The 24,437-nt window shown below is 41.6% G+C and overlaps 3 protein-coding genes across 6 annotated transcripts in view; all 3 read right to left on the bottom strand.

Annotated features, from left to right (window-relative positions):
* The window catches only part of LOC143721168 (troponin I, fast skeletal muscle-like), a 492,195-nt gene that overhangs the window by 24,568 nt on the left and 443,190 nt on the right, over nucleotides 1-24,437 (bottom strand). The window lies entirely within an intron of this gene.
* tnni2a.2 (troponin I type 2a (skeletal, fast), tandem duplicate 2) lies at nucleotides 10,371-15,719 on the bottom strand. 2 transcript variants are annotated; one of them, XM_077211409.1, is made up of 7 exons: nucleotides 15,629-15,719; nucleotides 14,010-14,038; nucleotides 12,367-12,403; nucleotides 12,135-12,263; nucleotides 10,878-10,967; nucleotides 10,625-10,801; nucleotides 10,371-10,544 (listed from the first exon to the last, which is right to left on the bottom strand). In XM_077211409.1, exons 2-7 carry the CDS (start codon nucleotides 14,015-14,017, stop codon nucleotides 10,449-10,451), a joined length of 537 nt encoding a protein of 178 aa, XP_077067524.1. In that variant the 5' UTR covers nucleotides 14,018-14,038; nucleotides 15,629-15,719; the 3' UTR covers nucleotides 10,371-10,448. The 2 variants fall into 2 exon arrangements, with proteins under 2 accessions (XP_077067524.1, XP_077067523.1); XM_077211408.1 differs by having other exon boundaries at nucleotides 15,661-15,719.
* On the bottom strand, nucleotides 16,326-22,523 carry tnni2a.1 (troponin I type 2a (skeletal, fast), tandem duplicate 1). The gene is made up of 7 exons (XM_077211407.1): nucleotides 22,344-22,523; nucleotides 17,710-17,743; nucleotides 17,476-17,512; nucleotides 17,266-17,394; nucleotides 17,061-17,150; nucleotides 16,797-16,973; nucleotides 16,326-16,639 (listed from the first exon to the last, which is right to left on the bottom strand). Exons 2-7 carry the CDS (start codon nucleotides 17,715-17,717, stop codon nucleotides 16,544-16,546), a joined length of 537 nt encoding a protein of 178 aa, XP_077067522.1. The 5' UTR covers nucleotides 17,718-17,743; nucleotides 22,344-22,523; the 3' UTR covers nucleotides 16,326-16,543.

The following is a 24,437-nucleotide window of genomic DNA, read 5'->3' as shown; positions in this document are numbered from 1 at the left end:
AAAAAATGTCTTGTTAACTGTTTAGCTTAACGGGTAAATTAAAATTGAATAATTGTTTCTATATTTAATTTCCCACATTTGCTTGCAGAACATTATATGTTATAGTCTATATACTTTACAGTAAGGGCATACTAAATTAATTACCTTTAATTGACAAAAGTGATGTCCAATACAAATGAATGCTGGTCATTTTCTTTTTTATTAACAATTTTAGTGAAAAGTATGTCTATATTTAGTAAAAGTTTAATTTGTTTTTTTTTTGAGAACGTATACTTTATCATAGTAAGGTGTTTCCTATAAATCAGGGGCAGACATCCATTTCAAACCTCTTGTCTTGGATTTATTTTGACCCCCATGACTTGTAACCAATGCTGCCATTTGAAATCGATATTGACATAAATCACTGAAATACAGTTTTAAAAAGTAGTAAACTAATAACCACCATAAAGAACACTTAAGAAATAAAACCGCTTGGAAACTATATCTAATATGTATATGGTATGGTTGAAAAACTAAAGTAATTTAGTTTTCATATCAGTGTCAGTTTCATAATCAAGATGTTAAAAACATATTTGGACGCATGGTATAGACGTACGTGGCTTAGGATCCTGGACCAAAACACATAATAGTGCAGGCCAGGGAAAACATTCAGTTGACAAAAAATTCATATATATTATGCCTTTCTTTTTGTACATTTTGTTACAAACTATGTACAAATTTGAGAAAATGCAAACCAAGTGAAATCATATTCCAAATAGGCTCCTCACAGGAGGATTTGATTTGATGAAATCGTCAAATCATCACTTCATAAGTCATCGAGCAACACTGCACTGAACCAGGACACACGTTTATTCTTATAATAGATTAGCTCATTGCATTCATAATTATTGAAAATTGTATTAGACTTGACTAAAAGTAATTGCTATAATGGCATGTTAAATAATGCTTAACAATTAAAGTTCAAAATCTGATCCAGTAAAATCTAAAAACAAATATACATTTGCATGACGTTTACAAAGGCAATAATAAAGGACTTTTATTATCGCAGAATTAGTATTTGTATCATCACGGGCCTACCATACATTTATCACTCCAGTAGACAAACACCACTTGGCGGTTCATAAATAATCCTGCTCAAATTTCATGGTGAATATTTGCTCTTCTCAATACAGCAGTGTTAAATAGATTAATAGCGGGATCCAGAAAGCAGGTGTTTGCCATTAGGTCCAGTAAAGGAGCATGTTAAATTCTTCAAATCCAAGGTAAGATTTAGGGGAGTCAACCAAGAGGTGCTCACCCAAAGAAGAAGGCGGGATTCACACCTGCTTTTAACAGGCAAAACCTCCGATTTCTCTTTAAGTTCTCTTTCATGACAACTCTCTTGAGTGTTTGGCATGGTAATGTGTATGACAGTGTTAATGTGTTTGGTCTTGGCTTCCGCTACACTGCTGTTCTCTTACGAGAGGTTCTCTCGCATTGCGTACGTTTAGCTTACGCCACGGGAAAGATTAATCTTCTCGAGATATTGAAGCCAAAAAATTATCCTTCATTTTGTATTCATTGTCAACGCAGTGCAGCAGCTAGCAGACCTAGAGCAGGCCATCTCGCATGCTCATTGGCTGCGCTGCGGGCAACTGCTGCAGCCTACCAATGAGCCCGGCGTGACGTCACGCCCAATGAAGGGCGCCCGTGCCTTAATAGCGTCACAGCCCGCCAGAATGGCCGTGGCTTAACGTTAGACTAACAAATAAACAAACATCACCAGAGCAAAATATTCCGTTACAATATAGTAGTAATGATTTTATGAATTACTTCAATGAGAAAATAGAAAGCATCCGAAACACAATTGTAAATATACAATCCTCTATGATGTCTTATGATTCAGCCTCAATTATGGCCCCTCTAGAACAACTACACCGCTTTACAACTATAGGACAGGAAGAGCTAAATAAACTTATCATTGCATCTAAACCAACAACATGTTTATTAGATCCAATACCCACTAAACTACTGAAAGAAGTGTTACCTGTAGTGGAAGAGCCTCTTCTTAATATTATTAACTTGTCTTTATCTTTAGGTCATGTTCCAAAAATATTCAAGCTGGCAGTAATACAACCTCTCATTAAGAAACCGCAATTAGATCCAAATAACTTAGCAAATTACAGACCCATCTCAAATCTTCCATTTATGTCTAAAATACTAGAAAAAGTTGTGTCCGCTCAATTGTGCTCTTTCTTGCAAGAAAATGATATCTAATGAAAATTTCAGTCGGGATTCAGACCGCATCATAGCACAGAAACTGCTCTAGTTAAAATAACAAATGATTTACTTTTAGCTTCTGACCAAGGCTGTATCTCAATACTAGTTCTACTCGAACTTAGCGCTGCATTCGATACTATCGATCATAAAATACTCTTGGATCGACTACAAAACTACACTGGTGTTCAGGGACAGGCATTAAGCTGGTTTAGATCGTACTTATCAGACCGTTACCATTTTGTCTGTTTAAATGGGGAAAAATCAAAGATAACGCCAGTAGACTATGGAGTGCCGCAAGGATCGGTGTTAGGCCCTCTGCTATTCTCAATATACATGCTGCCACTTGGTAATATTATAAGAAAACATGGAATTAATTTCCACTGTTATGCTGATGACACTCAATTATATATCTCATCACGACCAGATGAAAACACTAACTTATCTAAATTGACAGAGTGACTAAATGATATAAAATGCTGGATGACGTGTAATTTCCTGCTATTAAATTCAGATAAAACGGAGGTACTACTTATTGGTCCAAAAAACTACCCACAAAATCCCTTACAATACAACTTTAATTTAGAAGGATGTCCTGTTACTTTATCCACTACAGTAAAAGACCTGGGTGTTATACTAGACCGCAACTTGACTTTCGAAAATCATATTTCATATATTACAAGAACAGCCTTTTTCCACCTTAGAAACATTGCTAAGCTACGTAACATGCTATCTGTTTCTGATGCAGAAAAGCTAGTTCATGCATTCATGACATCGAGAATAGATTACTGTAATGCTTTATTAGCTGGTTGTCCTGCATCCTCAATAAACAAGCTACAGTTAGTGCAAAATGCAGCCGCTAGAGTTCTTACTAGATCAAGAAAATATGATCATATAACACCTATTTGATCATCTCTACACTGGTTACCTATTAAGTTATGTATCAATTACAAAGTATTCCTACTGACCTATAAAGCCCTAAATGGTTTAGCTCCTGTGTATTTAACAGACCTTCTATCGCCATACAGTCCATCGCGCTCTTTAAGATCACTAAATTCGAGGCTTCTGGTCATTCCTAGGATATCTAAGTCCACTAAAGGAGGGAGGGCGTTCTCGCATTTAGCTCCTAAACTCTGGAATAGCCTTCCTGATATTGTTCGAGACTCAGACTCGCTGTCCCAGTTTAAAACTAGATTAAAGACGCATCTCTTTAACCAAGCATTCACTTAATGCTTAACCTTTAATACTACTGCTGAATCAGTTCGAATGCATTAACATTATGAACATCAGCTATGCTAATTATTTCCCATCTGCCTTTCTGCTGTTATCTCAGGACGCTAGTCCCGAGGTAAATAGCGTTCGTCAGCTCCAGTTTGTATCCAGCCTCTCACGGAGACTTCAGATGCCCCAACGCCTGTGAAGAGACGACTCGACGCCTGTCAAGAGACGACTCAAAGCCGCCGATATGTTATGCCATAAATTAATACATGATCAACTAACTGTATTTCCGAAATGCACTTTCTGTAAAGCTGCTTTGAGACAATGTGTATTGTGAAAAGCGCTATACAAATAAATTTGAATTGAATTGAATTTGAATTAACGTATAAAAGTAGGGGCTGTAGGCTGACTCCCCTGATTTTTCGTCTCTTCAGCGAGCCCTTCGCATCGCTGGATCTGAGAGAAGCCACCGCCGCCGTCAAACAAGCGAAACAGCCAGCTTAGGACAGCGCTGAGGAAGCCGGCCGTCTTCGCCACCTTCAGCCATCCGTGCGAGCTACGCTATCCGGCAACATATCCTTTTATCTCTGTATTCTGTGTTCTACACTTCCTAAAAGAGCAGCGAGACGTCTTTTTCGAGATGTCTCGCACTTCCTATGGCTCGTGCAGAGGAACTGCGAGGAACTTTCGATGTCGACCCTGCGGGCTCGAATCGAAGTCTTTAACCACAGCGCCACGCAGCTAGCTCTCTTTACGTTATAAGAGGTTCCCCGCCCTCTCGCCCTCGTTTCGCGCATCATGCAAAGCCCTCTCGAGCTCTCTGCATGACCCGGACGGGCATCATCTGTGTCACATGTAGGTCCCGTGCCCACTACTTGTGCGCGCGCCCTCATACAAACACTGTTCCCAGTTCTGCTCGACCAACGAGCATGCGGCTAGCTCTCTACGTTACAAGAGAGCTACCCCGCCCTCGCGGCGCCGTTCGTGCGTCATGCAGAGCGCTCTCCAGAGCCCTCTAGAGCTATCTGCATGACCCGGACGGGCATCAACATACGCAACGTAATGGATGCGTGGTAAGAGCAGAAATGTTTATATAGTTCTGCTCGACCAACGAGCACGCGGCTAGCTCTCTTTACGTTTCAAGAGAGCTACCCCGCCCTCGCGTCCCAGTTCGCGCGTCATGCAGAGCCCTCTCGAGCTCTCTGCATGACCCGGACGGGTTTGCGCGTGTCGCCGTCGAAATGTCTCACCCTGTCAGTCCCCTTAGATAAGGCTACTGCAGCGGTGTATTTGGCAGCCAACAAGCCGGTAATGCAACCCGCTCGCCTGCACACATCCGCCGTTCTCGCGGCGACCCAGAGAAATCTCAAGTGAGTATAATGTCTGGTTATCCGGCTCACGCCGTTGGTGTCTTGTGTGTAGAAAAGGTGCCCACATCTCGGTGTTCACCCTTACACACAAACACGATACCCCCCGTGCCTCCCGCAGAGCCCACTCTCATAAAGCTGGCAAATGACGCTTGAGTGCTAGATGTAGGAAACGTGCCCACAACTCTGTGCTCACACCTATTTTCTGCCCGCTCTGTCACACGGCCAGAACAGCCTCATACATGTCAGGTTAAGAATGTAAGTTACGTGCCCGCTCACGAGCGCTCACGCTTACTAACAGACACATCGCCTCCGAAAAGACGCGCGTGTCCCGCTGCGGCCGGACCGCCGTCAAAGTTTATTTCCCTCTCAGTCCCCTTCAAACAGGCTACTGCAGTGGTTCGTTTAGCAGCCAACGAGCCGGTTTGTTCACCCTCTCGCCTGCACACAAACGCTGTTTTCACGGCGACCCAGAGAAATCTCAAAAAGAGCATAATGTCTGGTCCGGCTCAAGCCGTCGGTGTTTTAAGTGTAGTGAAAGTGCCCACGCCCCAGTGTTCACCCCTACACACAAGCACTTCGAATCTCGTGTCACTCACAGAGCACACTCTCATAAAGCGCAGAAAAGCCGCTCGAGTGTTGAATGTAAGTGCCCTCTGTGCCCACTATCTGCCCGCTCTGTTACACGATCAAAAAAGCAGGTTATGAATGTAAGTCTCGTGCCCGCCAGAGAGCGTTCACGCTTGCGAACACAAACCTCCCCCCGGGGTCTGCCCGCGCGTTTAAGTGTTATCACAAAATGCAGGGCATTAATAAGACGCTCCCCATCCATTATGATCGGGGCGTCAAATACACTTGTAAGTCTCGTGCCCGCGCACACGCGCTCACGCTTACAGGAAGCTTTTCCGCCCGGAGCGCTGCTCGCGCGTCAAAAAGTGAAAAAAGAATGTTCCCCATCCCTTATAATTGGGACATCTCACATAAATTAGCCGGTTTTTGCTTTCAGCGAGCAGCCATTGCCCAGAATCGAGAGCGCGCGCGCCGCGCTTTTTGCTCCGGTTCCGGTTCAGTTTCACAAGCCCGCAAATGGGGGCGATCTGAACCCGGAGGCCATTCGCCCCCTAGCGGCTCACATAGCTGCGTGGGAAACTATCACAGGGATTTCAGAATGGGTGCTGAGCACAATAAAGCAGGGCTATACACTTCAATTCATTCGCCGTCCCCCGCGCTTTCAAGCCCGGACCGCGACGATAGTGAATGCGGAAGTAGCACACCTACTTCACGCAGAAATAGCAAGCTGCTGTGCAAAGGGGCTATAGAAAAGGTACCGCCTTCTCTGAGCGAGTCAGGTTTTTACAGCCGATATTTTCTCGTACCCAAGACCTATCCTAGATCTGAGACATTTGAACAAAGTTCTTGCGAAAAGACCGTTCAAAAACCTTACGACCAGGAAAATCCTCCCGCACGTTCGCCCGAGGGACTGGTTTATTTCTCTAGATCTGAAGGATGCCTATTTTCAGATTCAGATAATACCCCGTCACAGGCAATTTTTGAGATTCGCCTTCGACGGTCAGGTATATCAATACACCGTCCTGCCGTTCGGCCTGTCCCTAGCACATTTACGAACTGCAAGGACGCGGCGCTCGCCCCCCTGAGAAGTCAGGGGCTGCGAATAATGAACTATCTGGACGATTGGCTGATACTAGCACAGTCAGAGACAGAACAGCTATCTCACAGAACAGTGCTTCTCAGTCACTTGGAAAGCTTGGGTCTCACGGTCAACTGGACCAAGAAATCATTACTGCCCAGCCAGTTAATTTCCTTTTTAGGAATAGAACTGGACTCGGTGACCATGACGGCTCGTTTATCGACACAGCGCGCGCGCCGTGTTCGCCACCTAGCCACATCTTTCCAGAAGGGCAGCTTTCTCCCTTTGAAAACATTTCAAAGGATGTTGGGCTGTATGGCATCAGCTGCAGCGGTGCTTCAGCTGGGCCTACTGCGCATGCGTCCACTCCAACGCTGGTTGAATGCTCGCGCATCCCGCCGAGCCTGGGAAAAGTGACTCAGACCTGCATAGCGGCTCTGCAGCCCTGGTTAGTAGCCGACTGGTACCAGCAGGGAGTTATGATGGGAACCATCTCTTATCGGAAAGTCATTTCGACAGACGCGTCCAACTCGGGTTGGGGCGCGTTGTTCGAGGGCAGACCGGTCTTTGGCCAGTGGTCAGACCAAGAGAAGTGTTTTCACATAAACTGTCTGGAAATGATAGCGGTCGTGAACGCGCTGAAGCGCTTCATCCGGTTCATACAGGACCGACATGTTCTTTTCCGCTCGGACAACACGTCTGTGGTATCCTATGTAAACCGTCAGGGCGGTGTCAGATCCAGAAATCTCTGCAATCTGATGGAACGCCTCCTTATTTGGTCTCAGATGCACCTGCGTTCGCTGAGGGCGGCGCATGTGCCTGGCCATTTGAACGACGGCCCAGACAACTGTCCAGGGACAATGTTCCCCCAGGAATGTTCCCCCGGGAATGGTCCCTGCACCCCCAAACGGTCCAGAAGCTGTGGCGCATATTCGGCAGAGCGGAAGTCGACCTATTTGCGTCAAAAGACAACGCTCAATGCCCGACGTTCTTCTCGAAGGACGAGGACGCGCTGGCCCAGGTTTTGCCCAGCCTTCCGCTATATGCTTTCCCTCCAGTCTCTCTGTTACCACAGGTGATCAAGAGAATCAGGGAAACGCGCCACTCGGTGCTCCTCATAGCCCCGCGTTGGGAGAATCAGATTTGGTTCCCGGAACTAGCACGGCTGTCACTTACAGCTCCGTGGCCGATTCCGGGGAGGGCAGATCTCCTCTCTCAGGCTCGCGGCGCGATCTGGCATCCCCATCCAGAGCGCTGGTCTCTGCACGCATGGTTGATCAACGGGTCCTCGTTGCCCTGCCAGAAGGAGTGATGAACACGATCACGCAGCCTAGAGCTCCTTCCACGAGAAGGCTCTACGCGTCTAAATGGTTGTTGTTCTCCGGATGGTGCACCGACAGAGGTCTGGACCCATGGACATGCGGGGTGGCGCATCTGCTCACCTTCCTACAAGAGCTGTTGGATAAGGGGAGGTCCCCATCCACGCTAAAGTATATACGTGGCGGCCGTGGCAGCGTTCGCAGAATCGACGCACGGCCAGTCACTGGGAAGACATGAGTTGGTCATCCGCTTCCTTAGAGGAGCTAGAAGGATGAACCCACCGCGCCCCCCGTCGGTTCCTATGTGGGATCTTTCATTGGTCCTCGAGGCCCTGAAAGCCTTTCCATTTGAACCACTAGACTCCGTGGGGTTGAAATATCTATCACTGGAAACCGTCTTTCTGACTGCACTGTCGTCAGTAAAACGTATGGGGGACCTGCATGCGCTGTCTGTCAGTGCGTCGTGTCTTGAGTTCGGGCCGAATGACTCTAAAGTCATCCTCAGACCTAGACATGGCTATGTTCCTAAAGGGATGGGCACTCCATTCAGGGCGCAAGTTATTTTGCCGTCAGCTCTGCCAGCATCTGACAGCGAAAGTGAGGTGAATCTCCTCTGCCCTGACAGGGCGCTAAGATTTTACATTACGCGCTCCGCCTCCTTCAGGCGTTCAGAACAGCTTTTTGTTTCATTTGGTGGTCGCACCAAGGGTCTCGCCTCCTCGAAACAGAGCATGTCCAGATGGATAGTGGACGCTATAGCAGCTGCTTACGCGTCAAAAGGTCAACAATGCCCTCTGGGCATCAGGGCTCATTCCACGAGAGGCGTGGCCTCGTTGTGGGCGTGGTCCAGTGAGATTTCTATCCATGACATATGTGTAGCGGCGGGCTGGAGCTCTCCGTCTACCTTTGTCAGGTTTTATAACCTAGAAGTTCCCGCTTTGCAGGCTAAACTTTTGTCAGTTTGAAGGAGAGGTGTATTCTGCCCAGATCTTCCTGCTCAGATCACTCTCACGTGACTCAGCTCTCCTGGTTGAGCTGCACTAGTAGGGTATGTGCCATGTGCCTATACAGACCGGCGCGCTGCTCTGTATTCCATATGTTTGCTTATGTACAAGTGATGGCCCGCGTGGCTGGCCACCTTATTTTTTCCACTTATGGGGTTCCCCTGAAAGTTCGGGGTCTCATGGTGGATGCTTGGCACGCACGGCGTTGACAAAGTGTTCCCATAGCGTAAGCTAAACTTACGCAATACGAGAGCACCTCTCAAGAGAACCTCTCGGTTTCTAACGTAACTTCGGTTCTCTCTAGAGAGGGAACGAGTATTGCGTAACCGGCCGTGCTCGAGCCACGAGCGACTTCGCTTCAGTCGACGAAAAACCAGGGAAGTCAGCCTACGGCCCCTACTTTTATACGCTAAGCCACGGCCATTCTGGCGGGCTGTGACGCTATGAAGGCGCGGGCGCCCTTCATTGGGCGTGACGTCACGCCGGGCTCACTGGTAGGCTTCAGCAGTTGCCCGCAGGGCAGCCAATGAACACGCGAGATGGCCTGCTCTAGGTTTGCTAGCTGCTGCACTGCGTCTACAATGAATACAAAATTAAGGATAATTTTTTGGCTTCAATATCTCGAGAAGATGAATCTTTCCCATAGCGTAAGCTAAACTTACGCAATACTCGTTCCCTCTCTAGAGAGAACCGAGGTTACGTTAGTAACCGAGTATCGTTATTGCTGATACTGTAGGTTTTTGTTGCTGCTGCTGCTGCAGAGCAAGTACGGGACTTGCCAATACACACACCACACATTGCTGTGAGCAAGTAAGACATGCTGCTGCTGTACAATAAAACTTACATAAATTACCTGTAGCATATCTATGCAGGTGGAGCTGGGAAAGGGTGATGGTGTCTGAAAGTGCGCTGCACTGTTTAGGCAAATGCTAACCAAATATTTGAAAGTTGAGTATGCAAGCTCATTGGCTACTGATACAGCAGGAACCAATCAGCTGTGCCTTATAGAGAATGATGTGATTGCAAGCAGATTGAGTCAAGGACCGATCAGCCCGTGCCATCTAGAGTTGCATGACATAACTTTGTATTTATTTATTTATTTAAAAAGGAAGGACTCTTACCTTGATGATAAAACAACAAGCAGCAGTTGGTTCAGAATTGGAGTTAGTTATATTGAATTATAGTTTAGAAACAGTTCTGTGTGTAAAGTCAAAATGAAACCTTATTGCTACCCCTTTTACTTTCGTTGAAAAAAAATGTTGGATGGGACTTTATGAGATAAATACCCGTAAAACAGGTATCAGGTGATTTGACCATGGAAAAATATGAGGGCTTGGTCAACTGAAACTGAGGTGGCCTTTACATTTAGTAAATACAATTTTCCTTTTAACAACATTCACAGATGTTTAATTTGCAATAAGACATAGAAAGTCTTTTGTCTAATAAAAAGTAAAAAGTGTTTTGATTCTGTGTTAATTAAACAAATTCAAGATTACAGTGATAGCTAAATTATAAAAAAATAAAAGAAAATGAATGAAAAGAAAGCAGAGAGCAACAATTATTACTGTTGGGTTGTTTATTTAGAAAAGTTTTGATAAGTCAGGAAATGATCATAACGGATCACTCATAATCATCTTCAAGATTCAGTTTCAAACATCTTCTTCCTGCCGCCCATACCAGCCTTATCCTCAATGTTCTTACGCCAGTCTCCAACATCACGCAGTTCTTTATCCTGCAAAAAAGGGGGTTTTCAGTGACCTGGAAGTTGTCTGATCACCTAAAAATGAAAATGTGATCATCTTTTGTAGTCACCTCCTCTTTGACCTCCTTCTTGACTTGTTTCAGGTTGGCTCTCAGATCCATTGAGACCTTGTGCTTGGAGCCCAGAAGGGCCTGAAGCATAGCATCAGCAGACATGCGCACTTTCTTCAAAGGAGGCTTCTTGAACTTGCCCTTCAGGTCAACGATCTTGATATTTAAGTCTTTGACCTAAAACACACAAATAATCTCGCTGACCACCTCGATGATGTACCACATAGAAGGAGATTCACAAGAAACATCTTACCTCATTAACGACCATGATGGCTTTGTGCTCAAGAATATATCTCTCCTCATCAATAATATCGATTTTTTCATGTAACTCTTTGCAGAGCTCCTGTTGACAGAAAAAAAATCATGCTTAAAGGAGAACTCCGGGAAATTTTTAAGTTAATCTTGATCGTTAGACCTTTGTGAGTACTGACTATAGAAAAAAAACGAACCGGATTGGTGCTTGCTACGCGGAGCTGCGACCGCGAATGCCCAGAGCTCCCACCCAGCTAAAACGGCAGTTATGGGGGCATCGACATAAAGAGCGTTTTTGAGCCTCTTAACAGACACAAAATGCAATTAAAATGTCTGTCCAACATGAACAGGGACCCTACATGTGAACAAGATGCGTTTAGCAACTTAGCCATTGTTTCAACTCACCTAAATAGTCTTTTAGACGGCAAGCTGTAGTCTCGCACTGCAGTCCCGTGCTGTAGCCGGAAAAGGTAAACAATGTCCAGGTGGGAGGAGCGTTGATCATGTGCAACGAGTCTTCGTACATGAATGGCATTTTTCTTCAAACGGCCCCGCTGTGTTGAGTGTGTGTAGTCATCCTTGTCAAAGTGTTCACTGCAAATGCGGTAATCTTTAGCGCGTAGTACTTCTACGGGAGTTTGCACATCAAGTTGAAATACAACTAGCCACAAACTGCAGAATCTCGAGGTCATGGAAAGGAAGACGATGAAAATATAAGCTCTTATATTTTCGCATTCTGTTGTCACAATTCGGAAAGGCACAAACACGAACCATTTCTTCTTCACTTGTAAGCAACTCTGATCATAACTCGTCGCACATGATCAACGCTCCTCCCACCTGGACATTGTTTACCTTTTCCGGCTACAGCACGGGACTGCAGCGCGAGACTACAGCTTGCCGTCTAAAAGACTATTTAGGTGAGTTGAAACAATGGCTAAGTTGCTAAACGCATATTGTTCACATGTAGGGTCCCTGTTCATGTTGGACAGACATTTTAATTGCATTTTGTGTCTGTTAAGAGGTTCAAAAACGCTCTTTATGTCGATGCCCCCATAGCTGCCGTTTTAGCTGGGTGGGAGCTCTGGGCATTCGCGGTCGCAGCTCCGCGTAGCAAGCACCAATCCGGTTCGTTTTTTTTTCTGTAGTCAGTACTCACAAAGGTCTAACGATCAAGATTAACTTAAAAATTGCCCGGAGTTCTCCTTTAAGCTTTGAACTTCCTAAAAACCTTCTAGAAGTAATAATAACTGGATTGGACCTGAAGTTCTTCTTTGGAGCTTGGATATGAAAGAGGAGGACAATTATCTTCCATGTATCTCTTCCTCTCCTCCTTCTTCTCGATGTTCTCTGCTTCCAGTAAGTCTTTTGCAACCACGAGCATCAAGCTCTACAAGAAAATGTGATTCATTGAGAATCCTAGTATACTTATAATTTTTAATGGAACTTTTTTGATGTTGGTTTGATTCAACTAATAAAACATGAGCTCTTACCTTCAGGCTGTGTTTTTTACTACTAGACATTCGTTTGCTAATAAAGAGGAGAAATAAGGACATATTTTACATTAGGATATTCACCTCTGTATTGCGCCATTGTAGTAATATGTGTACTTTGTTTACATAGACACAATATTTACCGTGCTTGCAGGGAAGCACAGCTTTGATATTCCTCCAGCCTTCTAATTACCGTTTGTTCTAAACCATGATTCATAAGATCTTAAAATTGTGCAAATAATTCAGCTGCAAAACAGACCCTTTTTTAACTTTTTTGTTATGTCAGCCTTAGTTCAAACAGAATGCATTATTTAATTGTTTCTCAAAACATGCATTAGACAGACATGTTTGACTGTTGCAACGTATCTTGCTGCTTTTCTATGATGTTAAAATGTGCCCTGCATTCTGATGATGTGCTGTGCCTTGCATAAAAATTCTTAAGGCTGGGATCCACTAGATGACTTAAAATCTAAACAGATCTTAAAATACTAGGCATCATTCACTTGCTGACTTTGTAAATGGTTACAGAGAAAAACTGGGCATTATATATTAAAGGGTTAGTTCACCCAAAAATGAAAATTCTGTCAGTATTAACACACCCTCATGTTGTTCAATCCCTGAAGAAGCCTATGGAGGAGTGATCCAGCTCTCAGATTTCATAAAAAATATCTTAATTTGTGTTCCGAAGATGAACGAAGGTCTTACGGGGTTGGAACAACATGAGGGTGAGTAAATACTGACAGAATTTTCATTTTTGGGTGAACTATCCCTTTAAACGACTGAGAATCGCACACTACCAGACTTTTAAGTCGTTCAAACTCCCTCTGAAACATGTTAGGAGATGCATGAAATATGGGCCAGATTTACTAACAGCTTCCGCCAAAGCAAAGCCTCTTTTGGCATTAAAAACTACCATCAGGATTTACTAAAGACACGTAGTGAAAAATTTGCAAAAAAGACCACGTTAGGTAAACACAACAGGATAATTTTTGCGGCTGACCTTATTGCATATGCCTTTGTAGGAGTTTCCCTTTCAGATGCTGGGAGGAGAATATTTAAAAGAATCAAGATTATTTACTAAAGAATACCCTAGTCAATCTACTAGTATTTGTGCTTTTATTTAACGCCTAAAAAATCATGTCTTAAACCAAAGCTACTTTGAGCTGCTCTTGGTGGATATGTTGGTCATTATGAAAATGATCCGGCTGCATCTGTTCTTTAATTTGCGCATCGTGAGTAGATCACGTGCAGATCTTTCCACTCCCATCATACACTATGCACTTTTCTTTGAGATCTGTCAACTTTGACTTCCCAATATGCAGACTTTAATCAACTAGAACAGTCTCATCCAGACTGCAAATCAAGACAAAAATCTGTGCAAAAGTCACGTAGTGCGTTCCAGCCTTTAGATTAGCCCCTTAGATTCTTTTTAAGAAATATGAGATTAGAATTTGAAGAATCTCCCATTTTTTACATTGATAGAATATTAGCCATTCAAAACATAAAATATTTGCATTCTTTACTATATCAGGTTTATCTTTTGCATTCCTTCGAGAAACTTCCCCAGAGAAACTTTGCGTTTCCTGGCAAAGAACTCCTGCACTGGTATATTCTTCAAAATAATGAATGGATTGTATACTTACTCAGACATTTTGGAGAGTGTTCTTTACAACTTTTTGACAGGAAGAGAAAAGAGAAATGCATCAGAGGCCAAAAAATACACTTTACGCAAGTATGAGAACACAAATGCTTCTAGGTACACAAGCATCCTTTAGTTTCAACATTGCCACAAAGGGCTCTATAGCATTAGTACAAACTGTCTTGTACTGTCATGGTGGAGCAGCAGTGATGAGAAATTTAAACTGTCGACAGCACTGATTAATTAAAACATCACCCCCCAGCAACACCAAGTATATCTGTCCAACAACTTCAGGTTAAGGATTCAGTAAAGCCCAAGGCTCTTAAGTCTGCAGGCCAGCTGCCCTCCAGAGCCAGATTTGAGAAACCCAGTCATAGACATTCTGATCATGTGAGCTTTTTTGCATTACCCTTAATGTCACCAAACGGTCCCCAAGCCTCTTTGACTCATCCGAGAGGATTTTCTCTAGGAGGTTCATTGCAATATGATATCAAGGCCAGTACATCAGCTGCAAACACAGCCCCATACTCAAGAGCATCTCTGGGATGTCAAAGAAATGACAACACAGCTCTCCTTTATTCCCAGCTAAACAACTGTCTCAAATGTCTTTCTTAATATACTCCTTCTCTGAGAGACAGACGGGACTAACTGGCTTACCGATGACAAACTGATTGACTAATTTAGTACACTTAAATGGACTCTTAATGCCTCGATGACATACTTAGAAAGCTGTGAAGACAACAGTCAGGTCGCATACGTCTATTCGAAGAAGGACTATTCTAAGTAGCCATAAGGTGAATGAGGACACATTTTGCAAAAGCATATGGCAGAATAGATCATGTAGTCTAAATGCCTTAGTGTCTTCTTGTGTGAGGGTTTGGTAAAAGAGCAACTTAAGAACTCTTAAAAGTAAAGACTAATCAGTTCTCTGAAGAAATATATGCATATTCCAGAGCTTCCAGATGGATAAGGCGTTTCAACCATTACACAATATGTATAGAATAACTAGAAGGTCTTTGTGAATAGACAGCATTGTCTTTCAGATTAAAAAATGTATACATTTATATGCATCGTAAATCAGTTGTTGTTAAGGAGGATCATGAGAAAGTGTTGACAGGTGGAGTAAGACTTAAGGATCAGTCTCAAATGTATGCTCATGTCGGTGTTCACTTTCAAATGGCAGTAAACTGACATCAGCAGGCAGTATATCAAACCTGACTCCCCCCCTTCAGATCGACATTCAAAACGATTTCTCTTCTTTTTAGCATTGTTTCCAGAAGGAAAGACTTCAGTTGAGATCAAAAAAAGAAACTTTACACAAGTTAAAATCACCAATAATGATCATACAATGTTGTGACGACTATTTGAAGATATTTTCACAAATAATTCACAAATCAACTTGTGAAATCAACTAAATGCACAATAGCTACAAAACTATCCAAACAGCAGTACAACAAAGAATCTATACAGTACATACATGTTCTTTACAGAAGCCTTCTTAACATTGCAAATTAAAAATAAGAACCAATCCCCATGACAACCTTCTCCATCGCCGCCATCTTCAATACCACAAACTACATTTTACAACTTCTAACAAATGTATACAAAAAAAATGGTATTTACAATAGTCAATGAACCGAGGGAACTGCTCTCACCCTTCTTGAAGAACAGAGGAACGTCTTCTAGGGACGGATGGCTGTCAAACCGAGACACAGGCAGCAGACGTGCTAAGAAGATATATATTGCATTCTCTGATCTCTCTGCAAATCCATGGTTTCTCTTTATGGAAGTGGATTACCCACCAAACCAATGAGCTGACAAGGTCATGAAATACGGCACTATCCCTCCTTCGCTTCGCCTTCAGTATAAATATCCTGTCCTTCAAGATAGTTATTCTTTTATTCTAAGAACGACTTTCTCACAAAGACCTCTTTGCTTCACAATCATTTATATCCATCCATCCATTGTTACCATCTATCTATCTATCTATCTATCTATCTATCTATCTATCTATCTATATCTATCTATCTATATATCTCCATAAATAACGAATACATTTCATAATGTAAGTTACCTTATGTTTGTGTGTTCAGCATCGTCTATGTTTCCAGACAGCTGCTTCTCACAGGTGTCAGGAAGGCGTCACTGTTACCTGTTATATTTAATCATAATAAAAATATGTTATAAACTTTTATTTACTCATAAACCAATAATATAAACTGACAATAAATACTTACTTGTTCCACAGATTGGTGAAGAAATAGTATTTAAAAAACTGGTTATAAAGTGGTTTATGCATCAAAATGAACACAGAACATTATTCCTGCTTAAATGTTTTAATGATTGTGTAAGACATTGATACATGGTTAAGAATGCACATTTCAGGTCCAATATTGAACAGAAAACGAAGTGATCACATTTAATTTCCCACAATAGCAAATTTAAATGGATCTGTTTAAAGTACAGTTTCCCACACATTGAAGACAAGGCCAATTATGTTTGAACAGCACATGAACTTAAAAAAAACTAAAACAAAATTTAAGCCTCAGTTTCAAACATCTTCTTCCTGCCATCCATGCCAGACTTGTCTTCAATATTCTTACGCCAGTCTCCAACATCACGCAGTTCCTTATCCTAGTATGAGTAAATAAAAATAAGATTTAGTCAGTGAGTCAATATACTTAGGATTTGAGATTAGCATCTTTTAAAAATTTGAAGGTTCTAAACTCTTTTAGACAAAGCAGTAACAATAACTGCGGGGAAAGGAGAAGAATGCACTTTAAACGCTCACCTCCTCTTTGACCTCCTTCTTGACTTGTTTCAGGTTGGCTCTCAGATCCAGAGACACCTTGTGTTTGGAGCCCAGAAGAGCCCCAAGCATCTGATCGGCAGACATGCGCACTTTCCTCAGCACGGGTTTCTTAAACTTGCCCTTCAGGTCAATAACTTTGATATTCAGGTCCTCGATCTACAATCAGTCAGTGAGGGTTACCAATATAGAAACTACAAGATAAAACATAAATTGGATTGTAATATAATTTAGATGACATCTTACCTCCTTTGCACTCTTATTGACTTTCATTTCCAGGTCATATCTCTCCTCGTCAGTGACATCAATTTTGTGGTGAAGCTCCTTGCACAATTCCTATAAACAATGAGGACAAAGAGTATTTATTTTATTTTATCCACTTACATTATATGTCCTCTAAGGTGTCAAGCACATATTTATTTATTATTTATTGGAAATTATTATATTATACCTGTAATGCCTGCATGGATCCAGGTAGAGACAGAGGACGGCAGGTTTCTGACATGTATCTCTGCCTCTCCACCTCTATGTCCTTTACTTCCTGTTCCAGTAAACCTTTAGCGATAGCAAGCATCAAGCTCTGGCACACAGAGAGGCAGAGTGTCATTATTAATCATTAGTGGTCAATGAAAAATAGGTTCTATTTTGAGTCATACTGTACCTTTAGATGATGCTTGCGACTCGAGGACATCTTTTTCCTGAGGTGTTTTGAAAGTTTGAGATCAATCAAATACATTGTGTAAAGCGGTAACTAATAACCACAATACACTTTTTAATATTATTATTTTATATTCAACATACACAAACATAAAAATATACCACCACAGCAACGTATTTCTGTTAGTTGAGGAAGATTATGATATTCTAAAAAGGGAAATTTAAAATATTTACTTACTCCGACATCTTGGCTGAATTTTACTATTTGCCCCCTGTGAAATAATACAAAATTTACAATTAATGCAAATCACTGGTAAAATTACAGTATGCAATAAAAGTAATAATTTTTATCACCAAGGAAAAAGGACTGTGCATTGACTATTTAAAATGTGCTTTGTTAGTGTTTAAGTTTGTATGGTTTAATAAAAAAGTGTTCATGTATACATGCATTTTATTATTTTCTCATCATTTATTCAATTATTAATTCATTCAATTTAATAAGATTGTTTAATAATATAATATAATATAACAACTATGTGGGAGGCTGTAATAATCGCACAGTGCAGAAAATGCAATAACAAAAGTCTTAATTTGGCAAACAGCATGCTAATACAGGAACAAAACTCATAGGACACAACCTCTTCAACACAAATGTCATGGAACAAAGAACAGAGGACACCAAGCGTTTAAATACACACACAGAGTGTGGGAAGCAGGGTGGTCTGAGAGCCGTGGGAATGGAGCGAGGCTGGTGGCGCTATAATTAATGAGCATCACCTGCGCGCCATATCAGCCTCATATCTCAAGGAGGAGCTCCGGGACGATAGGACCCAGGACCAGGCCTGGAATTTATGTTGTGGTTTTTTTATGATTATATGCGGCAGTCGTCCAAACAGGGGCAGCAGCTTTACTTTTGTTTTGTTTGTTTATTTTACAATTACATTATTACGTCGATCATTCACCGGTTCCCGCCTCCTTCTTCCCTAATCAACAAACCTTGTTACACAGAGTAATCAACAAAACTAAGGCCGTGTGTCCACCAAAGTATTTTTCCCGAGACTAGTGTATTTTTTTGATTGTGTTCAATGGTAGCAGCCCATTTTTTAAAACGGCAGCAGCGTGAGAAGGTGCTGAGCATCTATCTGCGTTTTTGCCAGTCACCAAGATTTCAACAATGTTTAAGTTTGGGTAAAATGCAGTGCTGAACACAGATGTCACTTTTTACCCAGTCGTCCAATCACAGTAGAGGAGGGGCAGGACAAATACCACACAACCAACCATCACATTCTGCGTGTATAACGATAACAAATGACAAAAAAGCACATCTCTTTATCAAAATCAAGTGCCAGAGCAAGTATTTTAGATTGTGTCATTGTTATTTTTATATTCAGAAACAAACTATTTGCGAAATCAGATACTAGTTACAGTTCCACTGATATTCAATGTCATAGCACATACTGTATACTATAACATCTCAACTGAAAAAAAAACGTTGCACCGCCGAAACATTCTCAAGCGCTCACACCAAGGAATTTTAAGAAGAGCACTGGTGAACGCTTTGGTGGACAAAAGGCATATGAACAGGTGAGGAACTAATGAGAAACTATGGAAACTAATAATGACCAGGAACACAGGCAAAACACGAACAGGGTAAATGAAACCAAAACACAATGAAATTAAACAGACCCTGACATTAGACCCCCCAATAAAAGGGCCAGATTTACTAACAGCTTGCACCAGTGCAAACCCTCTTTTGGAGTTTAAAAACTACTGTCAGGATTTACTAAAGACATGCAGTAAAACAAAAATTGCTAAAAGGTGTGGACAAAGTTATTTTTGCAGCTGACCTTATTGCATATGCATTTGTTGAAGTTTCCCTTTCAGACGCAAAATATATGAGAGGAGAGCATTTAAATGAATAATGCAAGGTGACTTACTAAGGTTTGCGCTTGTTAATTTACTGGTGTTTGCGCCATTATTTACCACCCAAAAAAAGCAAGACTTAAACCAGATGCTAACAGGTAGACTGCATTGATGATCCGGCTGCATCTGTGTTCTTTAAATTTCCGAGTCGTCAGTATATCACGCATAGACCTTTCCAGTCCTAGCATTTTTTTTAAAATTGCGCTCTCATGCTAATTTGCCCTGTTTAGTAATTTGGACCCAAGTGAGGAGGGAAGGCAGATCCTCTGGAAGGAGAAAACAGTCCAGGAAACAGGGGGAGATAACGGCGGGAGAAACAAGGGAAGTGATGACTGCAGGAGGAGCAAGCAAGGAGACGAGAACAGGAAGAGCCAGGTAGAGACCCAGAGCACAGCTAGGATGAAGGAAGGCCCATGGCGGAGTCGAGGGAAGGAGGAGCCATGGTGGATACTTGGCAGGAAGAACCAGGGGTAAGACCGACTGAAATGGAACCGATGGAAGTGGAGAACCAGGAGGAGCCAAAAAGCAGAAGAGACTAAGCAACACTGATGGATTTGGAGGCAGAGCCGCAGTGACGAGTGTCTGAAGCGGAGCCAGGGTGTGTCAGAGCTGATGCAACTGAGGACCAATGCCGAGCCAGGGGGAAGGTGGAGCCTGACGGACCCGAAGGGGTGGAGGGACGAAGTGTAGCTGAAGGCTGTGGCGCCGGCAGAGCGACGGCTGTCCAAGAGGCATGACAGCCCCAGGTGGAGCCGTGGGAGGGAGGAGCTAAGGTGGAGCCGACTGGTCGACAAGCTGAAGTTGAATGACGGGCTCGGCGGCTGGAGGCAGAACCATGGGATCTCCTTGCCAAGACGGAGCTAGAGACCTGAAGACCCAAGGCAGATCCACAAAGCAGAGTGTAGTCAACAGAAGGGCAGCCGAGGGACAAAGGGGAGCCTGCAGAGGCAGGGCCGGAGGACTGGCTTTCTTGGATCGCTCGCTGAGGCTGGTGTAATAGAAAATGCAAAGCGAGCTATCCGGGTAGTGGTTGAGCCATGCCAGGTCTAAAAATGTCATTGTATGGTCCTCAAGGGCATGCTCTTCCTAATCTAAAAAGAGCAGGTAGACTTCTGGTAAGTGCATTTATAGAAATACCGTAAATTATCTTTCTTGTTCTGTAACGATTTAGGTGGCTGTAATAATCACATGACACAGGAAATGCAATAATGCCTAACCCAAGTCTTTACTTGGAAAACACGCAGGAGTATACAGGAACAAAACTCATACGACACAACCACTTCAACACAAACAACACAGAACAATGAACAGAGGAAACTAAGGGTTTAAATACACAGACAGATTAATCAACAGAACTAAGAACAGATGAGGAACTTATGAGTAACCATGGAAATTAATAATCACCCGGAAAACAGAGAAAACGAAACCAAAACACAATGAAACTAAGCAGACTTAAACATAACCCTGACATTTATAATATAATCATCATTATGTTCAAATAAGGCAGTGAAGGAGTCTTCTGGTCCAAAGTGAATCATCTGCTATTTTTGGGCAGAAGGTATAAGTTTTCCATCTCCTGAGATCTTCTGTGCTAAGCCTGTTTCTGGGTGATAATCAAAATCTTGACCCAACCTCCATTCCTTCCCTCCCAATCATCTGCAACTGATCTAACATAATGACTCAAATCATGACATCAACTTTTTCCACGTAAACCCCTTTCTCGTGGTTTTAATTTCCATTTTTTTAAAGGCTGAGCTTAACTTAAATGTATGACCAAATGATCAGAATTTATTTCCAATTAAATAAATGACTTTTTTTTCAATTGGATGAAAATTCTGTCATTTACTAACTCACATATTATAGCATATTATATTATATTATATTATATTATATTATATTATATTATATTATATTATCATTTGCAATACAATACAATACAATACAATGTTTATTTATAAAGCACAATTTAAAAACAACCAAAGTTGACCAAAGTGCTGTACAAAAAGAAAATAAAGCACAAAGAAGAGAGGGGGGGAAAAATGCAAGCTGTAAAATAGGTGTAACATACGAAGGTAAAATCATAAAACAGCAAATCAAGATATATTAAACGCCAAAGGAAATAAATGAGTCTTGAGAGAGGACTTGAAAGTAAATAAGTGTCTATTGACTATAAATGTAAACTTAATGTTATATTCACAACATAAATATCCCTGATAAAAAAAGTATATAATAATTAGTTAAAAACAGAGCAATTATCAACTGTCTATTCTTCCTCTATGTCAGGATTACTTTTAGAATGCAAATTGCAATGCCAGCTCAAAAGTATGACAATGAGTACCATTGTGATAATGTGAGTAAATATGTAGTAAAGTCCTTTACATTTGAACAATGCTAATGCCCCAGATTTAAGCCATAGCATCATTGTCTAAAGCACCAAAGAGATCCCTGAGGTTCATTTTAGACACGCCAACTGAAGTGATATTGATTTATTTTAAGGTTCGGTCTTGACAGCAAGATAAACATTAGCATATCACCCTCTAGTCCTAACAGCCAAAACGAATCGAGTTTCTAAATCTCAAATCAACACATTATCTTTCATCTACCCAACAAGAATACAGATTTAATGTCCCCTGACAAATAAGACAAAATAAAACCAGATAATTGATTTCCCAACAAATCAATCCAAGACTGAACAAACGTTTCTTAAAGGTTCTGAAAAATTATATCATGCACAAACTACTTATTTCAAATTATGCTTACAAAAAAATTATAATAAGCCGCAAAAACACCTTTCAAATGCATCACAAATAGCAAAATTTGGTTAAAATATTAAATTATCTGTCAACGCCAAAAATGTATACAGTGCAATTGGCCAAGATTCACCCAGATGCTATTACAACATTAACATTAGGATAATCAAAGGACAAAGCAGAGAAAACAGCATCTCACCAATGAGCTGAGGCACACGCAGCCAGAAGAATGGAGGAAGAACTGGGTCTCTGCAGGGAGTGGGCATCATAAGTATATATTGTATTCCCCTATGACCAAGGAAATCCCTTCTCTCTTTTTATGGTAGTAGAACCATTCAGAGAACCAATAGAACACACACACCTGAAACACAATATCAAATCCCTCATCTCCACCCGAACCCCGTCCATATAAATAACCCCTCTTTAGATTGTACAATTTATTTTTAATCTAACAAACTGAAGCCCACACAGTGTTCATTAATCCAGTGAGGTGTTCATTAACACTTTGCTTAATAAAAAAATGCATTTGCAAAAAATAAAGACTATTGTATTACATATTTGTTTAATATTTTAAATAAATACAATATCATATCAAACTTTTCAAGCAACAGGAATGGTGCCCCAGAAACGATTTTTTTTTTCGAAATTTGCCCCAGTCGGACAAATTCACCGAAAGAAATACTGCGATTTGATCTCTTTCTTGTCTCTCTGAGCAAAGCCAGGCATGAAAGACGAAACTTTTTTTTTTTTTTTTCAGTAGATCAGCCTTTGAAAACATGAGGAGTAGCAGATTCTACTTATGTATTCAAACAGCTGCTCTGGTGCTGATGGGTACCTGGGACTGTCCCACCCAAGACACTCAAATATAGTGGTGTAATTGGCACAGCTGTCAAAGAGCATGTTAAGCACCGAAAATGTGCAAATTAAGGAAAAATAATGATTTTCTATATATTTTTATTATTCTTATGGGTGCTGGAATGAAGATAAAAAAATGTATAATCCGTTATTTAAAGAAATTGTTAAATTAGTAACGTCTCAACTGAAAAGAGAAAATTCTCCTTTGATAACATAACATTACAATTGATATAATTTCACTATTAACTCTTTCATAACTATACCTCTAATATTACCTGAATGATCAATACAATTATTTTAGTATACTTGAATAACTTAATCCTAATTTAATAACAAATTAAGCTTTATGGCACTTTAATGTTAAAACATATCTCTTACTTAAAGTGGATATTAACTGTTCTTTTAAATTGCAATAATATTTCACAATATTACTGATTTTATTTTTGTCAAATGAATGCAGTTTTGTGGGCATTAGAGACTTTTAATTTTAAAAACATTTTAAAAACTTAATTTCAAACTTTTGATGGGTAGCATATTAGTGTTCTCTAATTCATTCTTTATTAATACACAATTTGAGCAATTACTCCAGAGTTGAATAATGTTAAGCTTAGAATATAATTGTTCATCTATGCAATAGATGTGTTCATCTATGCAATAAATGTGTTATGTTTATTTAATTATTTTAGCCATTGATTTGCCACAGGTATCATTAGGATACTCAAGTAAATGAGCCAACACCTGTTCAGTGTTTTTGTTGTTTTTTTCTGTTCGAATTACGGCAATCACATTGACCGGCGACAGCCCGTGAATCATTAGCGTGAATGATTAACGTGCGACCTGGAAGTATAAAAGGGCGCCTTGCAAACATGATAATCACCTTTCGTCTGAAGGGACTGTTTGGCAGGCAGGCCCCGAGGCATGGCAAGGAGATGCAGTGTCTCGTTCCCTGTTCTCAGGGAACATAGGTTACAGTCGTAACCTGAGATGTTCCCTTTCGAAAGGGAACTCACACTGCGTCGAACGACGCTAGGGGAACGATATACCCACGCCGCCATGCTAAGGGGATTGCATGCCCACAGGCAGTTACAACTGTCAGAACCAGCAGTTAAATTAAACGCTTGAACCACTCACCCTCAGGTCACACTGGGCTGTCAGTGAAAACATTCCCTACGGTCATAGCCAAAGCTATATGTTCCACAGGAAAACCTCCATAAACAGTTTAATGAAAGGCCTAACTGGGCCTGCTCAAGGGCCTAGGACCACAACTTCCTATTAGAAGGGGTCCCTTCTAGGGTATCTGGCTAGGGAACCCATAGGAACCCCAGCCAGTCACTATTCAGGGACATACCACCCGAACTGCCAGCAGGACGGCCCCTTGCCACACTACCACCCGACGGCCACCAGGACTGGTGTCACTTACATAGACGATTCAGTCTGG

This window comes from Siphateles boraxobius, unplaced genomic scaffold, assembly GCF_051911475.1.
Source record: "Siphateles boraxobius isolate OS27281-9 unplaced genomic scaffold, OSU_SipBor_1 65, whole genome shotgun sequence".
Lineage (NCBI taxonomy): Eukaryota > Metazoa > Chordata > Actinopteri > Cypriniformes > Leuciscidae > Siphateles > Siphateles boraxobius.
This window is presented reverse-complemented; position numbering and strand designations above follow the sequence as displayed.

Excerpts from the sequence above, each read along its gene's own strand:
- tnni2a.2 (XM_077211409.1), bottom strand. Across the intron at positions 12,264-12,366 it reads GTAAAAAACACAGCCTGAAG|AGCTTGATGCTCGTGGTTGC; the intron begins GTAAGAGCTCAT and ends ATTTTCTTGTAG. Across the intron at positions 10,968-12,134 it reads GCTCCAAAGAAGAACTTCAG|GAGCTCTGCAAAGAGTTACA; the intron begins GTCCAATCCAGT and ends TTCTGTCAACAG.
- tnni2a.1 (XM_077211407.1), bottom strand. Across the intron at positions 17,395-17,475 it reads GTCGCAAGCATCATCTAAAG|AGCTTGATGCTTGCTATCGC; the intron begins GTACAGTATGAC and ends TCTGTGTGCCAG. Across the intron at positions 16,640-16,796 it reads AGAAGGAGGTCAAAGAGGAG|GATAAGGAACTGCGTGATGT; the intron begins GTGAGCGTTTAA and ends TACTCATACTAG.